Here is a 16,722-nt window from a genome sequence, read left to right on the forward strand (position 1 = left end):
CCGGCCGTGAGGCCCCTAAAACCCTGGATGAGGCCGTGGACCTCGCGCTGAAGATTGACCAACGTGTGATGTCGCGGCCTGGCCATACCCCTCGGGCCTTCAAACCCTTCCAGCCTCAGAGGACCATGTCTTCGCGACCTCCTCCCCCCTCTGATGGAGCCACGGCTAGCCCAAGCAGCACATCCAGCGAGGAGCCCATGCAGCTGGGTGGGCTCCCCAAAGAGGAGAAAGAGAGACGCTGGCGTGAGGGCCTCTGCGCCTACTGTGGATCAGCTCGACACCGTCGTCCCCAGTGCCCGCTAAGGCCGGGAAACGACGACGCCAGGTAGACTGCGGGGGTGTCCCACCTGGCCCTTCCCACTCCTCTGACCCCTCTCGTTTTCTGTTACCGGTAACGTTTCACCTGAAACACCAACGGCTCTCATCTGAAGCCCTCCTGGACACCGGAGCCGCTGAGAACTTCATCGATCAAACACTGGCCTCTCAGCTTCGCATTCCGTTGACTTCCGTCGACCGATTCCTCCCGGTGACCTCAGTAGACGGGCGACCACTCCAACCCTACCCGATCCAGTTCCAGACCCAGCCAGTCCGCATGTCTGTCGGGGATCATCAGGAGGAGATCCGGTTTTTAGTAGTCTCGGCCACTTCCTCTCCTCTCATCCTCGGATACCCCTGGTTCCGTCAACATGACCCCCACGTCTCCTGGTCTTCCTGCCAGATCCTGGACTGGGGTCCCCAGTGTTCATGCCGCTGCCTTCTCTTCCGGACTGAAAAGGACTCTAAGTCAGAAGAGGCGTCACCCCCGGAGCCCATTGATCTGGATAAGATCCCTCCGGCTTACCATGACCTATCTGAGGTCTTCAGTAAGAGGCAAGCCTCTGCTCTCCCTCCTCGTCGCACCTACGACATGGCCATCGAGCTCCTCCCGGGAGCGGTCCCTCCTCGTGGTCGCCTGTTCCCGCTGTCACCCGCAGAGAACAAAGCCATGGAGGAGTACGTCGCTGAGGCTCTCCAACAGGGCTTCATTCGCCCTTCTACCTCCCCTGCAGCTGCGGGATTCTTCTTTGTCAAGAAGAAAGACGGCGGGCTTCGCCCCTGTATAGACTACTGGGGCTTGAATAACATCACTGTTAAGAACCGCCATCCACTTCCTCTGCTATCCACCGCACTCGATTCCCTCTCCCAGGCCTGCATCTTCACCAAACTAGACCTACGCAGCGCCTACAATTTGGTGCGGATTAGGGAAGGGGATGAATGGAAGACGGCCTTCATCACCCCTAACGGGCACTGGGAGTATCTGGTGATGCCCTTCGGCCTCTGCAACAGCCCTGCTGTCTTCCAACATCTGATCAACGATGTCTTGCGGGACATGCTGGGCCGGTGGGTGTTTGCCTATCTGGATGACATCTTGGTCTACTCCCGCACCGAAGTGGACCATATTCGCCATGTGCGGGCCGTGCTGAGCAGGCTGCTCGAGTACCGGCTGTTCTGCAAACTGGAAAAGTGTGCCTTCCATCAGCGGTCCACCACCTCCCTGGGCTTCACCATCTCCTCCAATGGCCTGACCATGGACCCGCAAAAGGTCCAAGCCGTGACCCAGTGGCCTCAGCCCTCCAGCCTTAAGCAGCTACAGAGCTTCCTGGGCTTTGCCAATTTCTATCGGCGCTTTATCCGCAATTTCAGCACCATTGTCGCCCCACTGACATCCCTCACCAAACCAGCTAACCTGCCCAAGCCCTTCTGCCTCCCCCCTGGTGCGAAACAGGCATTCCGAGACCTCATCCGCCGGTTTGCTACGGCTCCCGTCCTGCTCCACCCTGATCCTGCCGGAGATTTTGTGGTGGAGGTGGATGCCTCCGATGTTGGCGCTGGCGCCGTCCTCTCTCAACACGGCCCGGATGGGAAACTTCACCCGTGCTGCTATTTCTCGAGGAAATTCTCTGACACGCAGGGACGGTACGGTGTCGGCGACCGGGAACTCCTGGCCATCAAGTGGGCCTTGGAAGAGTGGCGGCATTGGCTCCTGGGAGCGAAAGAACCGTTTCTGATCTGGACTGATCACCAGAACCTGATCCATATTCGTTCTGCCAAGCAGCTCAACCCAAGGCAGGCCCGTTGGGCCTTATTCTTCGAACCTTACAACTTCCACCTTGCCTACCGCCCTGGCTCCAAGAACACCAAGGCAGACGCTCTCTCCAGGCAGTTCGCCCAGGACGGCCTCACGTCAGACCCTGGACCTATCCTACCGTCTCGTTGTTTCGCTGCCCCCCTTCGGTGGCCCTTGGAGGACTCTATCTGGGATGCCCTGACCGCCGAACCGCCTCCGCCTGACACCCCGGCTGGGAGGCTCTATGTACCATCCCGGTGCTGTCAGGAGGCCTTGCTCTGGGCTCACTCCTCCCCGCTCTCTGGTCACCCAGGGCCCGACAGGACCCTCCAGCTCCTCCGTCGTGCCTTCTGGTGGCCCTCCATGACCCGGGACGTCCGTGACTTCGTTTCCGCCTGCGACACCTGTGCTCGGGCCAAGTCCTCCACTCAGCCGCCCGCTGGCGACCTTCGCCCTCTCCCTGTGCCGAGACGTCCCTGGTCCCATGTCGGTCTTGACTTTGTTACCGGCCTCCCATCTGTGGACGGTCTTGACACCATCCTCACCTTTGTGGACCGGTTTTCTAAGGCGGTGCACCTGGTCGCCCTGGCCGGCCTCCCCTCCGCCAAACGGACGGCCGAGCTCCTCCTGGACCATGTCGTCCGGCTTCACGGATTCCCCAAGGACATAGTCTCCGATCGGGGGCCCCAGTTCACCGCCAGGTTCTGGAAAGCCTTTTGCCGCCTGATAGGAGCATCTCCCAGCCTCTCGTCCGGTTATCACCCTTAGACCAATGGGCAGGTTGAACGGACCAATCAACAGTTGGGGCGCTTCTTGCGGTGCTTCGTCTCCGCCCAACCGTCGCTTTGGCCTCGTTACCTGGTGTGGGCTGAGTTGTCTCATAACCTTCACGTCTCTTCCGCCACCGGTCTCTCACCCTTTGAGGTCTGTCATGGTTTTCATCCTCCTATCTTCAGCCATCAGGAAGCGGGGGTCGATGTGCCTGCTGCTGAACGGATGGTCCGCCGCTGTCGTCAGGCCTGGATCAAGGCGCGGGCTGCCATTACCCGGGCCAACGCTCTGTACACCCGGCAGCATCGTCGCCGCCACCGCCCGGGTCACCCCTTCCAGCCGGGGGACCGTGTCTGGCTCTCCACAAGGCACCTGTGGCTGCACGGTGAGTCCAAAAAGCTCACTCCCCGGGTTCGTCGGCCCGTACGAAGTCACTGCCCGGCTCAACCCCGTGGCTTACCGTCTCCGGCTTCCACCCGCCATGAAGGTCCATCCGGTTTTCCACGTCTCGCAGCTTAAGCGGCGCGTCGCTTCCTCGCTGGCGCCCCCCTCCCAGGCCCCGCCCCCGCCCAGGATCGTCGATGGGGGTCCTGTCTACACTGTCCGACGGATCTTGGACTCCCGTCCCCGGGGCCGGGGGGTCCAGTATTTGGTGGACTGGGCTGGCTACGGCCCTGATGAGCGCTCCTGGGTGCCGTCCCGCTTCATCTTGGATCCTTCCCTCATCTCGGATTTCCGTCGCCGCCGTCCTGGCCCGTCAGGTGCCGGTCCTCGGGGGGGGGGGGTCCTGTCAACCGGTGATCAGCTGTGATCAGCTGATCACGGGGCCGGGGTTAAAAGAGAGATGCCACCCACCTGTTCGCCGCTCAGACATCATTCTCTTCGTGTCAGGAGCTCCGAAACCCTGCCGACGTCAGTCTCCGCCTGATTCAGCAACCGTGAGTGTTTTTCCCTTCGATCCTTTTTCTCTTCCCAGCTCCGCTCGCTCTCTGTCTGTAACGACAGTTCCGAAGCCACGCTTCGTGCACCGATCGTTACTAGAATAACTGCGTGTCTGCTCCAAACCCACCGCTAGCCGTAGCCGCGCTTGGGTCTAGTCAGCACGCTACACAGGCACGCCGAGCTACTGTGCGTAGCTCGCCCCGCCGTGACACTTGTGTTTGAATCCTGCAGCTTATCACACATTTGATTTCCATGTGTGACAACTGCAAGTGTCCAGAGTGAGGACAGACTGAGGGACCCACTGCTGCACATCATCTGTGAGGCCTTGCACCCCTGATGATCCACCAGGACAAACTCAGCAGTGTGTGAGGAAGAGGAGGAGGAAGAGCCAGCAGCAGCTGACAAATGGAGAGAATAGACAGACTGTTCCCTGTTTGTGAAGGACTGCTAGAAAAGTTTAAAATAACTAATTGTCTGTCCTGAATCAGTCTTATTAGGTGATGTTAAAATAATTTTATAATTCCAGTGTTTTCAGTGTGGGAGTAAGTACTCAGGGCCTTCAAGTTACACACTATGAAAGGCAGTAACAAGTTTAATATTCAGAAACCTAAAGTATGTACCCGTAGCAGAATGGACCTAAAAATAAATGTTTGTTTCAGTTCTATGAAGCTTTGAGTATTTTGGATTAGTAGTACTGCTGTGTTTGTTGCATCATATTGCTGTAATTGTTTATATGCTTTATATATGCTGAGGTAAGTTGATCTATAGTGTTACATCATATTCTATAAGGATGTTATGTGTTTGTATACTTTCTGCCCAGTTTGACCCATTTAGCAGAAGTCAGCCTGTTTAAGGCTCTGATATCTATTCTGTATGACTTAAAGCAGTTATGACATGGTCTGATTTTCTCACTCAATAAAGGAATATTTAATATATCAGTCTACTCTTCATTTTATCAGAAACAGTTATCACAGCTCGTACATTTTCTTTTTATACTTATATGTAAACATTGAGCCAAATTTAGTAATGCCAACATACTGAAAGAATAATATTTCTCTTATATATGATACATCTATATATACACTGTCAAAGATACTTGTCTTTGAGTGAAGAATTAAGGTGATAGGAAATATAAATAACTGCAACTTGAATCTTTATTGACGCTCATTGAATGACACAGAGTTCAAGCTCACTGCTGTAATAACTAATAATGATTAATATAATAACTGTAATATTGGCCATATTATATTTACATTACCAAAGTAAGATGACTGTAGTCTCATGAACAACATGAGCTAATTGTTATTTACTAGCTAATCTTAAAATGACTGTTCAGTACAGAAATAAGGCCCAGCAATCATGTTTTTACAGTCCCGTGGTCTCAGCCTCAGATACTTATCAAATCACACAGCGCTCATGTAAAAACAAATAAAATATTTTCGCCTTCATTCGTGAAAAACAATGCTGTATGAAACTTTTCCAGCGGATAGTATCATGGTTGCTAGGCAACCTGGGCAGCGCGACGGAGGCTAGACCGTCCCATTTCACAAGCCTACAAAAAAAAAAAAAATTTCACAAGCCTACAAGCCCCGCAGTTCCGGCCTTAGCGGTCTTTGAGTATGCGGGCCTTGTGGACCGTTAAGGCTGCGTACTTTAAGGCTGCTGTTTAGATAGTTGGTTTAGGAATGACATTGTTTTAGTCAACCAATTATTTGATTCAAATGGTACGCTTTTCTCCTACGAAGAATTTTGTTTACATTTCAATTTAGCTATAAATCGTCATGATTATACCAAAGTATTTGGCTCAATACCATCAGGGGTTTGTATGCTGTTTAAGAATCAACCTAATATCACTTCATTCCCAGTGTTGGGTAAGTTACTTTAAAATAGTAACTTAGTTACATTACTAGTTACTTCTCTCAAAAGTAACTCAGTTACTTCAAGTTACTCGTTACTTTCAAAGTAACTAGTTACTAGGGAAAGTAACTTTGGTTTTACTCAGAATTCTCTTGTTAATGTGTTGCTTCCATAACTTTGCCAGTCTTCTAGCTTGCTTACTTGCCACAAGTGCACTGTGCCACCTACCAATAGAAAGGAAAAGATGATGTGCATATTTCCACGAGAGAAATCCCACGCCTGGACCGTCATTGACTGCTGCCATGATTCTAGCCTACGTCACAGCGTCATGTGCGCCTTTTACATCCAACACAAAAACTGCAGTCGTGGTGCTTTCGATTGTACTCAGAACTCGGAAATTCTGCCTTCTGAATAGGAAGATGTAGGTAACACCAGACTGCAGATGAGCTGCATACAGGGCTGGACTGGGAGAGAAAATTGGCCCGGGCATTTTGACTAGAGACTGGCCCACCATTATAGGAAAAATCATAAAGCCTTTGAATGAAAATAAACACTGTTGTGACAGTGATGTACACTGTTCTGATGGTATATATGCATCAATCTATCAATCGTTTGTTGTAAGATTCAGATAATTATTTTTTAAAAGCTAGACATTTTAAATGAGAATAAGAAAGAAAAGTATTTCTTTGTGCCCCCCTTTCCCTGTTAATGCCCTACCTGCCCCCTGGCAAAACTTTGCTAGACCCGCCCCTGCACAGTTACCAGCTGTCAGCTACCTAAAAAAAGGATCCTGGGGTTATTTGTCTCTCAGAAACAGTTCATAACTTCCCTTCAACTCATTCATGTTAACTAAAAGGTAAACCTGTTTCTCCATCACAGCTCTGATGATTCAGTAAGGACATCTCCTGGTTTCATCTTCATGTTTCCCTCTCACCAGATAACCAAACCATATCATGACCAGCAGCTTTTTTGCAGCTGTGGCCCCAGCAAACATCAGCTGATACTAGAAATTAATATTAAATAAATTCTAACAACAGCTGATCAAGCTTAAACGTGCTGCTGTTGTTTAGCGCGACATCCGCTGGTTTCCTCTTTCTGGCGCAAAGTGGGCGATAAACAAACAAGAGAGCCAATCAGCTGATCATTGATCAGTTTTCATGATTGAAGTAGAAACAGGAGAGGGAGGGGGGAGAATGAAAGAAGAAGAGGCAGCTGTGCAGCAAAGACACAGAATAACTCCAGCTTTGTGCCTTTTTCATTGTAGCTGAAGTCCGGGACAAACTGTTCCTTTTCACCTCAATAAGAAACGTGTAATATTTTCTCTGAATACCAGACGGGACGGTTGGCAACTCTAATAACTTATGAACAAAATAAAGTTCAACATCATTAACTTCATAGCACCCACCCAGCTGTAAAGAAACTCCGTCATGCTAGCTAGTAGCAGAACGGAAAAAGTCAGAATAACGAAAATAAACTCCACCTAAACTTGGTTTATATCTGACCCAGAGAGACTGCAGGTCATAACTTCTTACCTGAAGTTCAGTTCACACTTGGACCAGCGGCCGCCTCGTGTCTCTTTTCCTTCTGCGTCCCCTTTCCATCCTCCACCTGCTGGCCTCCACCACTTGCTAATGTTACTGAATCTGTGGAACCTCCGCGATAGCCGCCACACGAAGTAACGAGTAACGACCCTATCTAAATCCCAGTAACGACTAACGCGTTCCTGATTTTGGCATAATAACTAGTTACCGTGCTCGTTACCACAATAATAACGTAGTTACTGTAACGCGTTACTTAATAACGCGTTAGTCCCAACACTGTTCATTCCACAGGCCGTTGGCATCTCCCATACAAACTTTTGTTGGCAAGATTTGCTTTTCTAAGCAATCTAAAAACAACAATAAATCGATTAGAGCTTTATTTCAGAGTACCATAACCACGCTACCGTATGTCATTTTTTTCTGGAACCGGCTGTCAGATGGTATTATGTGGAACGAAGTTTGGAAACTCCCTAATCAGTTTTTAATTACCAACAAAATTAAAGATATTTCTTATAAATTAATACACAGAATTTATCCTTCTAAAGATTATCTTCAAACCAAATTCAAATTAGACATTGATACAAGCTGTAGCTTTTGTAAAACTTCCAAGGAATCTACTATACATCTTTTTTGGTTTTGTAACCTTGTACAAGATTTTTGGCAGAGTTTATGTGTTTTTATTTCAGAAAATATATTTAAAGGATTTGTACTGTTTTGGAAATATGTTTTGTTTGGTCTGCACAAAAACCAAAAACAATTCAACTTTGATAACAGATATATGATTAACTTGTTACTTTTAATGGCTAAATTTCATATTCACAAGTCCAAATGTTTAGGAAGACATCCCTCTTTTTATGTATTCTCCTTTGAACTTGTACAGTATCTTAACTCAATTAAGAACTCAACTAACCCAAAAGCTATAAAAACTATTGGTGTTTGTGAAAAAATCAAGATCTTTCAATCACTTTATTCTTTGGCTTGATCAGTTACTTTCCCCCTAGCATATTTATATTGTTGTTTCTGAATACTGTTCTTGTATTTGTTTATCTATGCATACAATTCTTTTGTAAGTACAATACCATTATTGTAGTACTGTTTAATTCCATTTTGTATTGTACTGATGTTTAAATAAAGGTTTGGAAAAACAAAACAAAACAAAAAAACTTTAAGGCTGCTGTAAGCCAATCACATGACCACTTCAAGATGACAAAGCAACAAGGTGATATATACCAGTTTTTTAATTGTGTTGATAGGCCACGTAAAACCAGAGTCATATACACCTTGTAACACCTTGTGGTTCATCACATGAACTGTCATTTTATTATAATTTGTATACTGGTTCTGACATTTTCCTTCCCCAAAAGGAAGGATACCCATTGGTCTATTTCTCTTTAAATTCCTGTTGACATTAAAAAGTATTCTTCAAATCTAAAAATGGATTTCATAAAAAAAAAGTATTACACTCTCAATCAAACCTTATTGCAAAAATATTTTTAATTACAAATAAAAAAAGATTATAAATCTTTTAGAAACTGCAATTTCAATGGATTCAATAATCTAAATACAAATATAGCTTTCTTTCTAAAATTTAAAATGAAGTTTCTACTAAATATTCTTCAGTGATAAAACCACTGTGTCCAGTTGAATTGAATCAATGTTTGAGGCTAAAGAAAGAGTTATTAGATGTTGAAATACTCCCTAAAGCTGAGGGAAAGTAAAAGTCTTTTCAATGTATATGCAAAACTGACCCCTTTCATGAGTATTAGTGCCCTAACGAATTTTTACATCATTCCCTGAACACCTAGACTTTTGTTTGTTGTTTGCCTTTTTAATTTCTCCTATTTGAGTTTAGTTGGATCTTGTAAGAATAAAACTAAGAATCGCCTTTAAACAGAAAGTGGTTTTAAAAAGGTGTGCTGATATGAGGATAATGGGTTAACTTTACAGCATACCACAAAGTTGCCATTATTTAACAAAGTTTAAAACATGTTACTGAGCAGAATGAAGGTGCAGAAAAGCCAAAAGTATAATATCCACATACGATAACACACGGTGTCAGACAAATCATACCTGACCATATTTTTTTTTAAAGAATGGAAGCTATCATATATAAGTTGGTACTGTTTCTGGAAATTGTTCTGTCGAATTTATCATTTCTGCAGGACAGCTCAGGGTTGTGAACTCTGCCACAGGTCTCTATCACCTACCTGAAATTTAGTTTGTTTAAATTTCATATCAAATTTGGCTTATTTCTTAACTCTTTAATCACATATCAGTGCAGAGTTCCATCACACCCAGCTGGGGCTCTAAATTTCACAACGAAACTTTAGATCAGGATTCTTCATTTTCTGCTTGTTGTCTTCATCAAACTGTTCATTCTGGGCCACAGTGAAGTGGTTCTTCCAGTCACCAACTTTTCCTGAAGAAACAGAGAAAATAATTCAGGTTATTTGATCAACCTATTCATAAATGCAGTACTTAGTTTTCAGAACAAACACAGAGGGGAACAAAACAACTTTTAGGTTTAGACATTTATACCTTTTCTCATGAAAGGAGATATAGTCTGGTTCATTGAATCGAAGGTGGAGTAGTTGGTCATTTTATTTTGTTTCATATTGTCAAAAGTCACGCTGGCTTTGACTCTTTCCTTCTCTTCAGGTGATGGAGACAAACTAAGGAAGGAACACAGTCGGTCTATTTCTCGTCCACAGTCCTGTGTGAAGTGTTATTTTATATTTCATTTATATGTTCTTCAAAGAAAATGATACAAAGGCAAAGAATTTGAAGTTAAAATAACAACTGCATAATGTTTCTTTTGGTAAAGACTGGAACACCAGACGAAGGCTAAGTATTTCCTAAAAGCTATTTAATCTTTCAGCAAGGGCAACGTGTTTATTAACAAAATCAAGACACTTTTTAATGTAATGAGCTTTGTTGTAAATGGCATACTTTAGCACAGCTCATGATACCTCAATCAAATCTTCATAGAACATGTAGTGAAAATTTGAATAAGTCTGCTTCTTCTCCCACCAGCCGTTCACATGGTCATACCACGATCCAAAAACCACTACAAACACACAACAAAACATAACAGAGTGTTGGAAATAAAATGAAAACATGGTCTCTTTTTTCTACAGTAAAACTAAACTGAACTCACTCTTCCCCTCCATGAAGTTCTGCAGGAAGGTGCTCCATTTCCCCGGTTCTGGCATACCACTGTCCATGCGTTCAAAATGGAAGTAGGACACTGCATTGTCCTTTGCATTGCGGGCCACGTAGACTACCTGCAGAACCAGACAACAACAAGTTCTAATCTGTTTCATAAATCCCATGTCTCTATGGTTACAGGTATATATGCATTTTACCCTGCAGCGCTGCTCCCAGAAGGACTTTGGTACAAACTGGACTGGTAGATGAGTTTTAATGAGACGAGGAGTGGTGGGAAGTTTGTCTGCCAAGTCTGTACCTGCAAGGTAAGAATGATTGGTTTGCCACTAATAAGTTGGACTTTTCTAGATGTCAGAGGTCAACATGGCTAAAAGGCCAACATTTTAAGGCACTTTTGAGTGAGTTTGCAAACAATTTTGAGTGTCTAATAACCAAATAGATTTGAAAAATAACCAAATCTAAATATCAAGCAAAAAAAATTTTATATCACTCTGTTTAGACAACAGTGAATGTGAAACACACTGAGTAAGGTTGCATTTTAGCAGCTGCTGTTTCAACATATGACACACAAAAAATTTCTGCAATCAGAACTGATCTGAGACCTTTGGGCATAGGGGGTTCGCATATCTCCAGGAAGGGTACTCTGTCATGAAGAGGAATGGAAGTCTGACGGTCTGGACCCATGTGCGCAAAACACAGAAGATCTAGGATGTAGGAGACCCATGTGGTTCCTGAGGTTGAAGCAGATAAAACCATGCTGTTCAGTGGGAAATATAGCAATACATGAAATTATTTATTAAAAAAAATACTATAGTAACTAGCTCCACACAACCCTTGTACATGCCCTTAAGCTTTATTTATATAGTGCCTTTCAGCACAAAATTTAGCTCAAAGGTTTTTTAAAGCCAATAAAACACACAGAGATAAAGAGAGTCTAAAATAATTTCCAAGGCTTTGATTTGAGTTTAAATCAGTTTACTTTCACATGTCTTCACTTTCTTATGTTCACCCAGGCTGGCACAATTCTGTCTACTAAGGTTAAATTAACCTTACCTGCTTTAGGGTAAGTAGCAATAAGAATATCATCTGGTCTTGCTTTGAAGTTCTGTATGTTGTCCCAGTTTTCTGTAAAGTCTGTGATCATGCCAACTCCATGGAAGTCAAACAGTTCTGGTCGAGGTCGCACCTCCATCTCTTGACTTTTTTTTTTATTAGAATAACTGCCTGAGTTTTTATTCCACACTTTAGAGTATCTTTCTCCCATATGATGTAATTTTTTTGTCTGCTTTACTGTTTTATTCTCTGCTCCTCCTTGACATCACAAATGAGTAACCTTCAGTAATTACACCCTCAGTCCACTTTGCTTCTGAAGGTTGTGTTACTGATTAATGATTAGTCAGTGTAACCAATATGTCCACTCACCAAGAAATAATTAAAAAAAAATACTGATAACAACAGATAACATTTTATTTAGGGTCTGATGGCAGTTTACCATCGGTGTCCAATACCTTAAAGTAGAGCTTCCCAAGGTGTGGGGCCCGCCCCCTGGGCGTGGTATGAAAAGGGAAAAAAAAAAAGATTGCTTGTACACTGCTAGCATAGCATGAAAGGTTTTTGACGGGGCTCCCACACTAACGCAAAGCAGGAGATGAAGCATCACTGAATATGTTTCCAAGCAAACTTCATTCTAAGCCAAAGACTAGAAAATATGGTGAAGCATGTCTTCCCTTTGGCTTCACCTGCACAAGTGCCAAGGTAGGTCTTATTAAAGAGTTGAAGTTAATTAATGCAGAATTGGTTTTCCCTGCATCGGGAGCACACGCTGGGCTCTCATATCAGTATCCATGACACACAACGTAATGTTCGATAATGTGTCATGCGCAAAAGCAGGGGGCAGGGCTAGCTGGGGGTAGGGCTAGCAGTAGTTAGTCCTACCTAGTTTTTGCCCCATGATCGGAAGGTCAGGGGTTCAAATCCACTGAACGGCTACCCTGAGGTACCCCTGAGCAAGGTACCGGCCCGACGCGCTGCATTGGTGGCTGCCCACTGCTTCACTGGGTGAATGGGTTAAATGCAGAGGAGTAATTTCCTTACGGGGGACTAACACATACACATAAAAGCATCAGCTCTAAGAGCCGATTAGAAGCGTCAACTCCCATTGAGCGAGAGCCGGCTCCTCACTTAATTTCCTTTCGCTGCTCAGCTCTCACACAGTGGCTCAGCTCCAGTCCCTATATATTGTGGCCAATCACATGGGAGGATATATAGGCTAATATAAAAAACAGAGAGGGTGAGAGACGCGACAGTCAAGTGGAGCGTGCGTCTGTCCTCTCAGTAAGTGAGTGAGACAGTAGACAGCGGTGCGGAGGACTATGCAAGTGCATCCCAAAAACACATAAATATGCCTGACACCCGTAAACGAAGCAGCATCTGGCTGCAGTTTAAAGACTTTTTTGTCTCGGTCTTGGTCTCATCACAACTTGGTCTTGGTATTGTCTTGTTCTTGGTTTAGGCGGTCTTGACTACAAGTCTAATAAGTGCAGTGTTGGGCAAGTTACTTTGAAAAAGTAATTAATTATAGTTACTAGTTCCTTCTTCAAAAAAGTAACCAAGTTAGTAACTGAGTTACAATATTCTAAAAGTAATTAATTACTTGAAAAGTAACTATTGCGTTACTTTAAAAAAAAACATTTAACCCTCTGGGGTCCAGGGTATAATTGGCCATTTTTAACTACTTTTGATTTTCCCTCTACATTTCACCTTTAAAAACTATTTACTTTGCCTTGTTTGGTATCATTCTTTTCAGCACAACCTCATGTGTCTGAATTTACAGTCATGTTTTCATTTTGACATACTGTATTAACACAATTAATCTAAAATCAGACAAAAAACATAAAATCAGAGTAGAAAAAGTTATATATTTTTTACTGTAACAACCACAAACATGTTTAATGAATCATATTTCATAACTTTAAATGCAAATATAAATGGTAAATATAAAATCCTATGCACAAGTTTTGCAAACAACAAAGTTATTTGCATCCATTTACCTTTTACCTTGATTTTTTAAATAACCATTTCAAACTATTTACAGAACAATCAGCTGTTCTGCATTCAGTAAGATGCCACACAAATTATTTGTGCCACTCCAAAAAAATAATTTCTGTCCACTATAAAGGAGAACATCACAGCCTGATATCTGCAGGTCTGACAGCAGCAGGTGTATCACTCCTTTTTCTATTTGGAGACAGCAGTCGCCTCATTGTTCTGACACACAACACAAAACTATCCACAACACTTTACACTAACTACACAAGACAACACATTAACTACACACTCCAAACACGCTAAACGTCATGTAACAAGTGTCACCTGGCAGTTTGTTGCTCTCTGCCAGGTGATTTGCTGAAGAGCTGTGAAAAGGTAGTGGGTGTGTGGGGTGAAGTCAGCGCTTTTCTGTGGAAAAAAACAGAGGCGATTAATTCACTCGGATGCGAGTGGGTATACTAAGTAAGAGCCTTTTGCCATTTTGTTTGGATTATTTGTTATTGTAGGTGCCCGTTTTTAATGTGTGTCGCTGGACTTTTTTAGTGTGACCACGAGTTTTAATAGAAGAATTGATCAAGCCCTAGATCGACTGCGCGCAGGGAAACTGATCAATATTGTAGGTATATTAAGTGTTTGTTTTAGCTTTGTGATTTTGAATGATTTCATAAAATTGATATTTTATTGGGTAATATTTTAATTGATAATGCGAGTTGCGTAAGGGCGGACTAACCTCCTTTTTTGTTTTTGTTTATTTGTTTGTGCCACTTCCCTTTATATCCCAGATCACAGGTCATGCATAGCGCTGCTTCCCAGCTGTGCTGAGACCCGAATTGTTTGCAGTGCGTGCCACAGGTAAATCGATTGCAGTGTCGCTAAACGGGGTGTGACGGTTTGCAGTGTTGTGTTAATTTTCGCACCATTTGTGTGGTAAGTCTCATGTGCAGCTGGGATATCAGTAGGATGTGTTGTAAGTCCTGTCTGGAAATAACTGGGAATTTGAGTGTCTAATTAATGCAATAAATAAATTATCAATTTATTTCTTTGCCCCGTTTACTCGAGTAAATGGGGCAAAGATCCCTTGTCCTCGGTTACAAGAAAAAACAAAAAACAAACAAACATGGGAAGTTTTAGAATTGACGGCGAGAGAGAGAGAGAGAGAGAAACAGCAGAAAAAGAAATGAAAGAGAGTCTCTCTCTCTCTCTCTCGCCGTCACTCCTAAAACTTCCCGTGTTTGTTTGTTTGTTTTTTGCTCATAAGCAGAGAGTACTTGCTAGCGCTGTCCTTAGACAGTAAACGTGACGAAACTATTGAGGAAAAAACGCCGTGTATATATTGTTTATCATGACTCTGGTTTTACGTGGCCTATCAACACAATTTATAAACTGGTATATGTCACCTTGTTGCTTTGTCTTTAAGTGGTCATGTGATTGGCTTACCACGACTACCTTATTCTTCCTCAGTCAAACAGCAGCACTCATGCGATTGTTTTGCCCCCTTAGCTCCAGGTGTTGTGCTAGAAAGTGATCGTGATTGCCATCCGCGGGAGCGCGCGCAGCTGCTTAAAGCTGTAGCGTCCACATTACTTCCGTGCAACTGATATAAGATGCGGTAAGCTGAACACAGCTTCAACCGTCTGTTTATTGAAAAATAGTAACGGACCGCATTTTCTTATTAGTAACTGTAACAGCGTTGTAACGATAGGAATAGTAATTAGTTAGATTACTCGTTACTGAAAAAAGTAACGCCGTTACTTGTAACGCCGTTATTCCCATCACTGACTAAATGTAAGTAAGTCGGGTGGCTAACCAACCGGACATAGTGGTGGTAGACAAACAGAAGAAGACAGACGTAGCAGTTCCCAATGACAGCAACCTCAGAAAGAAGGGACATGGGAAGCTCGAGAAATACCAAGAGCTCAGAGAAGAGGTTGAGAAAATGTGGAAGGTGAAGGTAGCAGTGGTCCCACAATTTTGAGAAGCTATTGGACATTGAGCGAGCACACCGTTTGGGTGACCACACCCCCAGGGAAGGAGACCATCCTCGGGTAACTATAGCGCGGATTCACCGCTTCCAAGTGAGAGAGAAGATACTACAGCTTGCTCAGCAACAGTCTCCCTTGAACTACAATGGCAAGGCGATTCACATCTTCCCTGACTTTCCGAAGGAGGTGGTGAAAAAGCATCAGGTCTTCCAGGACGTTCGTAAACGCCTAATGGATGCTGGAGCTCGGTGTAGTTTCTATTATCCAGCGCGTTTACGAGTAACGCATGGCTCCATGGTGAGACTAAGGATTTTTGGGAACTATAAAGGAAGACTGTAACTAATTTATTATTGCTGATATTTCATTTGGAACTCCTTGCATCGGGATGTATATGACTATTTCATTTTTCTGTCAACTATGTAGACATTGGGGGTATAATTATTTTTCTTTTTTTGTGGGGGGAGGCTGGAGAGCTCGTTACCTTGGACGATTTAGTTCATAATGGTCTTGCGGACCCTCTGTGAGTATTTGGGGTTTATTTTTTGTCTGGGAAAGTGGGATGGGGGGGGAAGAGGGTTATGTTTTTTGTCTTTTTGGCATCAGTGTTATACAACGGCAATTTATGTGTACAGTGCTATTTTTTTCAGGAGGGAATCCTAATCTATCATCGCTAAGCGGTGGCAATAGATTTGTGAGATGGAATGTGCGAGGACTTGGGCATGTGCACAAACGAGCTAATTTATTACCTAATCTCTCTGATACTCATGTAATTTTAGGAGGCAACTTGACAAACACTTGGACAGATCTACTCAAACCTCTCAGTTGTTTAATTCTTCAACTGTTCTGAATAATATGTTGAGTTTCATTAATCTAGTTGATGTTTGGAGACATCAAACCCTGTGTAACCCTAGAGATTATTCTTTTTTTTCACAAGTGCACAAATCGTACTCCAGAATAGATTACTTTTTACTTGATTCCAAATTGATTTCTAAAGTTATATGTTCAACTTATCACAACATCTTGATCTCAGATCATTCTCCAACCTCTTTAGTTCTGGAATTCTGTGTTATGAAACTGGCGTTTTCACCCGTCACTCCTGCCTGAGGCATCCTTCTGCCAATTTATGACAAGTAAATATCAGAATTCTTGGAAACTAATGATAAACAAGATGTTTCTGATTCAATTTTATGGGAAACATTTAAAGTGGTAATGCAAGGAGAAATTATGGAAAAGTATATATCATGGGTTGATATGATATATAGGCATCCCACTTCTTCCATTCTTACTAATCAAGATAAATCTGCAC

The 16,722-nt window shown here is 43.8% G+C and overlaps 1 protein-coding gene across 1 annotated transcript; it reads right to left on the minus strand.

Moving 5' to 3' along the window:
* Nucleotides 1–9,220: 9,220 nt before the first annotated feature.
* Nucleotides 9,221–11,578, minus strand: LOC120718876 (cytosolic sulfotransferase 3-like). The gene is made up of 7 exons (XM_040007602.1): nt 11,440–11,578; nt 10,978–11,117; nt 10,584–10,712; nt 10,376–10,502; nt 10,188–10,285; nt 9,757–9,931; nt 9,221–9,637 (listed from the first exon to the last, which is right to left on the minus strand). Exons 1-7 carry the CDS (start codon nt 11,576–11,578, stop codon nt 9,525–9,527), a joined length of 921 nt encoding a protein of 306 aa, XP_039863536.1. The 3' UTR covers nt 9,221–9,524.
* Between the last annotated feature and the right edge of the window lie 5,144 nt (nt 11,579–16,722).

Source organism: Simochromis diagramma, unplaced genomic scaffold, assembly GCF_900408965.1.
Source record: "Simochromis diagramma unplaced genomic scaffold, fSimDia1.1 OVJJ01000545.1, whole genome shotgun sequence".
NCBI classification, from domain to species: domain Eukaryota; kingdom Metazoa; phylum Chordata; class Actinopteri; order Cichliformes; family Cichlidae; genus Simochromis; species Simochromis diagramma.